We start from the raw sequence: 7,009 nt of genomic DNA, 5'->3' as shown, positions 1-7,009 counted from the left end.
ACACTTTGCCACCGGTACGAGCAGCGGCTCTTGCGGGAAATAATCTTGAACGACTGTTGTCATGTGGCATTCTCTTTGGCGCACAAGCAGTGACTAGTGATCAGTGAGCCACATTTGCGCAGTTGTAGGAACCGAATTCTGTGCCTCTTGAGTTTCAGGTCTCAACATACCAAGCGGGATGTCAGCAGTCGGGCAGTTTTCGCCTGATTCAACTTTTCTTTTTTTTTTTACAACTCATTAGCTAATGTCCTAGAATTGTTAGTTAGAACGTTCCCTATGTTGTTTGTAGACTACACTCTACAGCTGTAGCGTATTCATTTTACAAATGATTGAGTTTCAAATCTTTCGCCAAGTGCCGCTCACGGTTCGGTGCTTTTTAAGTACCGGTAAATTTGTCTCGGTGACAGTTAGTAGCATCGCCAGCTACCTTAGCTTACCCCAAAGTGTGGCAGCTCTCATCACCACACCGCGAAGCAGTGATTGTGAGTGTAAAGTGCCGTAAAAAAAAAAAGTGTCGTGATTATTGTGGGAAATTCGATATAATAATAATTGATTCCAAAAAGATTCATTAGTGACAGCCGTTTGTCACGCGGACCAATCACACGTTGTTTAGGCAGGACGAAACGAATAAGCGCCGATGGGGGTGCAAACAAACAAACCGAACAGACGAATGTATGCTGTAATTATGTTCTCGCAGAATTGCTCACCGTTTGTTTGTTGAATATGAACAGCGAGACGGGTTTCGTGCATTTTAATCTGATAAAGATATTAGTGCGCTCCCTAAAAGCTGACGGAAGACGAGATTTTTATCCGTTGCCTTGATTGGTCAAAACAAAATGCACAAAGATGCCGCCTCGTCCAATCAGCTCGAAGTATTGTACAGCAAACCCCGCCTTTCCTGAACGGGTCTACCTAGTGAAGTACCAGATTGATCATGTTAAGAACTCCTTCGAGTCAATCCCAATTATCAATCTGGCTGGCGAGGTTACGTCACTGTTACCAGTGCTGACATTTGGCTTGATGCGTTGAGACATTTACAGCTCTTCAGAAGCAACAATTGATTGAAAACTGTATGTGGCAACATGCCCAGCCCCGGTAATGAGAGCCAAGTAGACACCACTATAACATTGACACTTTTCAGGTTTATTATTATTAGAACAATTCACTGTATTGGGAGCCATACTGAGGATTAATTTACAGGAAAATAAAGTTAGCTGTAATACGTGAAGAGCAGCGTCAATGTCAGAAAGCATCATCGGTGAAGCCAAGCTATATTTGGCCAGGAAAAAAAATTGTAAACACATTTGGTTCCCTGACACATTTCACCCTATTTGCTCCTTTTTTTCTTTTCAGTTCTATGGCGCAATGGAGGGTCCAAAGCTCACTCAAAACCCAAATCAATAGATGCTAGCAAGTTCGGGCACTTGTACTAGAAATGTTGTACGTTACAAATTCAAAGCACGTATATTTGACAGATGGCCACCAAATTGTCAGGAAGTTTTTGTTGTTTTGTGTGGTTGCAATACACCAAGTGCTTATTTCTCTTGCTCTTGGAGGGTCAGTGAGGGCCGTCCTTGTGCGTGCGCTGGTGCGTGCGCAAGTTACTCCTCTGCGAGAAGGCCTTGCCGCACACGTCGCACGTGTACGGCTTCTCGCCCGTGTGGATGCGCTGGTGGATCTCCAGGTGGCTGGCGCGGTCGAAGCTCTTGCCGCAGAACGGGCAGATGTACCACTTCTCCTTGACGCGGCGCCCGGCCACTCCTTTGCCCAGCCTCGGATCGTCCAAAATGCCGTTGTCCGGATTTAACTTCGCCAAGAGGAAGGAGTTCCGCCTCTCGTCAGGTTGACCGTGAGGATGAGTTTGTCTAAAAGCCACCGGAAGCCTCAAGTGACTGGACGGGGCGTGTCTGGCGTCGGTGAGCAACCTGTCGGAGGAATTATCAAGGATGTCCAAGGCATTCTCGATGAGAAGAATCTCTGAATCTACATTCTGCTGATTGGTGGTCAGGATGTAGTCCACCTCCTCCGCCGTGTCGCTGTCGCCCACGGAAATGGACGACCACATGCGACTCTCCTGATCCTCGCCGGCGACGTCCGCGCCGCGAGCCGAAGGCCCGTCGGCGGGGGCCGAGCGCTCCGAGTCCGTCGACTGCTCCACAATCATCACGTCGTCCTCGTCGTCCTCTCGCTTGAGGGGGACGTCTTGGTCAGCTGCTTCGTTGTCGCGGGTCCGCTCATTCGGATTCTTTTGAAGGGGCGGTGCTGCTCCATGATTGGCCGAGGACTCGGCTTTGTCTGCGGTGCTCTGCTCGGATGTTGGTATGACGTCGGTCGCTGAACCTGAGAGGATGAAAATGCTCACTATATACATATATACACATATATATATATATACACATATACAGTGAAACAGATGCAAAAGGTGCAAATTTGTGATATATAAAGTATGGATACACCAATTATCGGATGGGCTGATTATCTGTGCCAATATTTGGCATTTTAACTCATTTATTGCCATTGCTATAGACGTCAAAAATTAATTTTAACTATTTCTAATAGTTAATTTTTTCCCCACTTTTTATAACAAGAGTATGAAACCCTAGAATTTTTTTTATTGTACATTTAGAACAGATATAAAATTTGCAATTAATTACGATAAAAAAATTTACTCGCCTGACGCCCCTAATTTTTTATAATCTTTTCTTCTTCTTTTTTAAATTGCGTCAGGTGATTAAAAATGTAAAAATTTCTGTTCTAGATGTACAATATATTTTTATAGGATTTCATACTCTTGTTAACAAAAGTGGGAAAACAAGTTAAACTAGTAGAAATAGTTCAAATGAATTGTTGACGTCTATAGCCGTCAATGGCAATGAATATCGGTATTTGTTTTTACGAATCTGAATCCAACAAAGCTGGCATCTCACTCAACAGAGAATGCTTGCAAAGTTAATCCATTTGGGGTGTTTGTGTCAGTGTTTCAAGAGTTTTTTCTTGTTGCAAGGAAATTTTGCACGTTGACATTTTTTTAAACGAACCATGACGAAAAATCTACATTCGCCACCTTCGCAAAAGCTTGCGAGAGAGAGAGAGATACGGGCTAACGCTGTAGCTAGGGCAATCATTCCGAATTTTCCCACTACGGTTGCGCTGCAACGCCGCTTTGTTTACATTCCGAATCTCCTTGACGACACGATGGAATGACAAAGTCAACGTTCAATAGGCATTGAGGTCAAATGTCGTGTCACATGCACAGGAGGCATAAACAGTGCGCATGACGACATAGTTTGGACACAAATGGAACCTTCGTGAAGTTTAGAACGATATACACACACACGGAGATCGTTACATATATAAACATATTAAACTAGCAGTGTTTACTTACCATCGTTGGTAGTCGGGGTAGGCGGCGGCTGCTCGTGCTGCTCCCCACCGGAGGAGCCAAGCGTCGCGAGCGACACACTCGTGTCGCACCGCTGGTTCTCCAGCAGCTTCCTCTCCAGGTCTTCCACCTCCTGCTCCCTGCGGCGGAGCTCGGCGTGGACCAGGGCGAAGGCGTCCTCCCACAGCTGCGCGATCTCCAACACGGCCGCCTGGGCGAGCGTCTCCACGATGGAGGCTAACTTACTCTGGAAAGCTGCGCCGTGAGCCGATTGCGTCGACATGGCGGGTGGTAAAGTATTTTAAAACACGGAGCAGTTACTATTAGTGTTCTCTTGTGGGTTTTTTATTACTATTATTATTATTAGCGCCCCCCACTGACGTAGCGAAAACAGCCTGTGGTGTAATACAACAGAAACAGGAAGTAATCGTGGTCACGTGACGTAAATTTACGGCGACAGCGAGAATACAAAATACAAACACGCACAGATGACATGAGGGTTATTCCATTAACGCAGCTAAAGAAAGCAAGGCTCATGCAAAAAGAAAAAAAAGAAAGAAAAAGCGAGGCTGGAGTCACAAACAGAGCAAAAGTTATTGATGGAGCTATATGAGGAATTTAAGACAGAAATCACCCCAAAAAAAAGGCAATATTGCTGCTATCAATAAAACGAGGGAAATATAATTGACAAAAAATAAAATAGCCGACAGACTAAATGCATAAATTACAATTGTTTCATGTTAGATGTGTATTTCACATTAATAGTGTTATTAATTATCGATTAATTGTAACGCACTTCGAATTGACCTCCACATTCATTCTTCACTGTTATATCTCAACAATAGTCAAAAGCGATTATGGCAACAAGTCGGCAAATAGCCTATAAGAATATACATGAAAAATAAGACTAAATAGGTGTCGAGCTGTAAATATGTTGCCCACCACTGTAGCCGCCTGAAAAAAGACTGAGGCCACTGCCACAGGTGGCGGGGGCCTCCGCCTGCTACATTCACATCAGCAGAAGATCTGGCGGTCTGGGGTGACTGACTGAGTGGCAATCCACTGATTGAGGAAATAGAGGGGGGAACCCTGACTAAAGTGGGTGGGAAGGCATTTTTTATGCAACTGTTTTTATCTCTTTTTATGTAAAGCACTTATAATGATAATAATCATAAGGCACCTTGGAGTTGCATTTGACTGTGACTTGAAGACTTCTATATTAATTAGTTTAATTAAAGCGATTGATTTTGTAAACAGTGAAAGTGGTGAGATATGATTTTCATGGACTTTTTATTTTTATTACATGAAATAAGTGATGCAAGTCTGCCCTTTAGAGTAGTGTGCTAAATTACATCTTATAAAAAACTAAATGTGCCGAAATAACATTAATCAAATACAATGTCATACAAAAGAAAATATACAATTTCAGGTGCTACACAAGCGCAGAAATCCTAACTAAGCTTGACAGTTAACCTGCTCCGGAGCAGGTTAGATCTGCAGCATAAATTTCCATGGTTACTGAATTGGCATTCACATAAACCACGTTGATGGAATGGAACACTGACTTAAAATGAGCTAGGTTTATTGAAATGAGCCAGCCTTTTCCGCAGCATAAATTACCATGGTTACTGAGTGGGAATTTATATAACCCACCTTGATGGAACGAAACTCTGATAAAAATGAGCCAGGTAAAGCGAAATAAGACAGGGGTTTCCTTCTTTGTAGATATATTTGACATATTGCTTTGCTTAATGATGCTGAATCCTTAAAACAGTAAAATGTAGAAGCTAGAGCTTTTTTTTTTTAAGGCGAGTGAAGTTGTGCCCTCTGGGTTTGTCCACCAGGTGGGGTTGTAGTTACACTCGCCACCTACATCGAGAATGCCTACATCAAAGGCTCGTTTTGTTTTCACTAAATCTTCATACTTTAACTCTCAAGTAACTAACTGTTCAAGTAATTATCATCCCGTTCAAAAATGAGTATGTAGGTACTTTATTAAGCCAGGGGGAAATGCAACCTCCATATTGTATAACAGAAAGCAAAACACAATGAACACAAGTCATACATGTTATCTATTAACATGTATTTTTTTTATGTGCAGTTATAAAATATTACAAAGCGAAATAATATAACGGACAAAAGAATAAGTCAGTCATGTGTAAACATGGGTATATATCTACTTTTTCCTTTTGAGCTCTCTCGGAAACGTACACAGCAATGTAAACAAACTGATGTATATATATATATATATATATATATATATATTACCAGTGACACACGGCGCTATATTATCATTTAAAAAATTGAAAAGTAATAGATTTATTTATTTATTTACTTACTTATTTACTTATTACAATCGCACTGAGGCGCGCCTGAGAGAAAGGCCCGATTGGCCGGCACGCCTGTCACTCAAAGGTGGGCGGGGTCGCTAGTAGCGAAAGAGGGAATGGGGGACAACACAAGCGACGATTGAGCGAGCTGTCAAACGGCAACCATCTCACTGAATTATCGCCGCGGGCGGAGAAAAACAGCGAACATGCCTCAACTGGTGGGAAGGAGAACATTTTAGAGGGAGAATTTGTGCAGCGCCATCTTTGCCAAACGTGAGAGTGACGGGCCGGGGGGGTGTACGTTGTAGTTTAGTAGCGCTAGCTAGCCAACGTTTCGGCTAGCTGCGGTTTTGTTGACAAACGAGCCAAGCCAGCGAGCTAGCTTCCGATTCTCAGTAAGAGTTTTGACTTAATAAACGCCCCTTTTTTTTTCTTTTCCTCGCTACGGAATTACGCAGCATGAACTCCACTCGGCCAGTCCAAAAAGGTACGCACACTGTTGAGTATGTGTATGAGTGTGAAAGCTGAAACTTTTATTTCCTGTCTGCCGTCACACAACGACAACTTTTTTTTATTACACGTTTGTGTCGCGACGCAATGACAAAAGACGTTTACTAAGGTACTCTAGTTAATAAGATTGCTTCCAACGAGTCCCCTTTTGGCAGCCTGAGCCGTCTGCGGCATCTCGATAATAAGTCTGCTGACCCCCGCGGAGGCTGCTCATTAATGTTGCTGGAGCCCCCGCGGAATGACAGCTATGCAGCGTATCGTTGCACTTTGGAGCCAGATGGTCATCGGATAAGCGGGAGCTGCTGCTGTTCGCTTGTTTGAATGTCACCTTGGTCAGGTATCTTGCAAACGTCGCTCATGATAGACGTTTGGGCCAGCTTCTCAAACCTTTTGAGTGCAGCCAGCTACTGAATTTGTTTCCATGGACCCACTATATAATTGTAATACAGAGTGGGCAAAAGTACACGCAGCATGTGAAAAAAAATAAAATAAATAAACAAAAAGACCTAAGGTAAATCCTTAAAAAATAAAGTTTCTCTTTTTTCTTTTTCTTTTTGGCTTTCATAGTGCTCGTACTAAGAAGTTCCGGCTTTTATGCCATCAAAACAACATGTTCCTGGTGGCAAAAGTATTCACACTCTGTATGGAGGTAGAAGTACAGATACATTAGTGAGAAGGGTGGTAAAAGTAAAGGTGCTCTCAAATATTTAGGCTAGAGCTTCTCAAATCTTTTTGAGTTCAGGGACCTCTTAACGCTAAGACATTTTGCCAAGGACCCTTTCATAAT

The 7,009-nt window shown here is 43.0% G+C and overlaps 2 protein-coding genes across 4 annotated transcripts in view; one reads left to right on the top strand and one right to left on the bottom strand.

Annotated features, from left to right (window-relative positions):
- Positions 1 to 1,122: 1,122 nt before the first annotated feature.
- Positions 1,123 to 3,806, bottom strand: LOC144044033 (uncharacterized). Its single transcript, XM_077558214.1, has 2 exons — positions 3,386 to 3,806; positions 1,123 to 2,340 (listed from the first exon to the last, which is right to left on the bottom strand). The coding sequence occupies exons 1-2, from the start codon at positions 3,663 to 3,665 to the stop codon at positions 1,559 to 1,561; spliced, it is 1,062 nt and encodes a 353-aa protein (XP_077414340.1). The 5' UTR covers positions 3,666 to 3,806; the 3' UTR covers positions 1,123 to 1,558.
- The window catches only part of tesk2 (testis associated actin remodelling kinase 2), a 31,079-nt gene continuing 27,456 nt past the window's right edge, over positions 3,387 to 7,009 (top strand). The window contains exons 1-2 of one of the 3 annotated variants that reach the window (XM_077558207.1): positions 5,808 to 5,985; positions 6,171 to 6,199. The gene's annotated coding sequence lies outside the window, so the exon portion shown is untranslated. Of the gene's footprint in view, positions 3,674 to 5,807; positions 6,200 to 7,009 lie in introns of those variants that run through there. The other 2 variants (XM_077558208.1, XM_077558206.1) reach the window with 2 other exon arrangements.

This window comes from Vanacampus margaritifer, chromosome 2, assembly GCF_051991255.1.
Source record: "Vanacampus margaritifer isolate UIUO_Vmar chromosome 2, RoL_Vmar_1.0, whole genome shotgun sequence".
Lineage (NCBI taxonomy): Eukaryota > Metazoa > Chordata > Actinopteri > Syngnathiformes > Syngnathidae > Vanacampus > Vanacampus margaritifer.
The sequence above is the reverse complement of the archived record's forward strand: the minus strand, read 5'-3'. Positions and strand labels throughout refer to the sequence as shown.

Coding starts and splice junctions, on each gene's coding strand:
- LOC144044033 (XM_077558214.1), bottom strand. CDS start 3,665: ATGTCGACGCAATCGGCTCACGGCGCAGCTTTCCAGAGTAAGTTAGCC. Junction 2,341..3,385: donor TACCCCGACTACCAACGATG/GTAAGTAAACAC, acceptor TCATCCTCTCAG/GTTCAGCGACCGACGTCATA.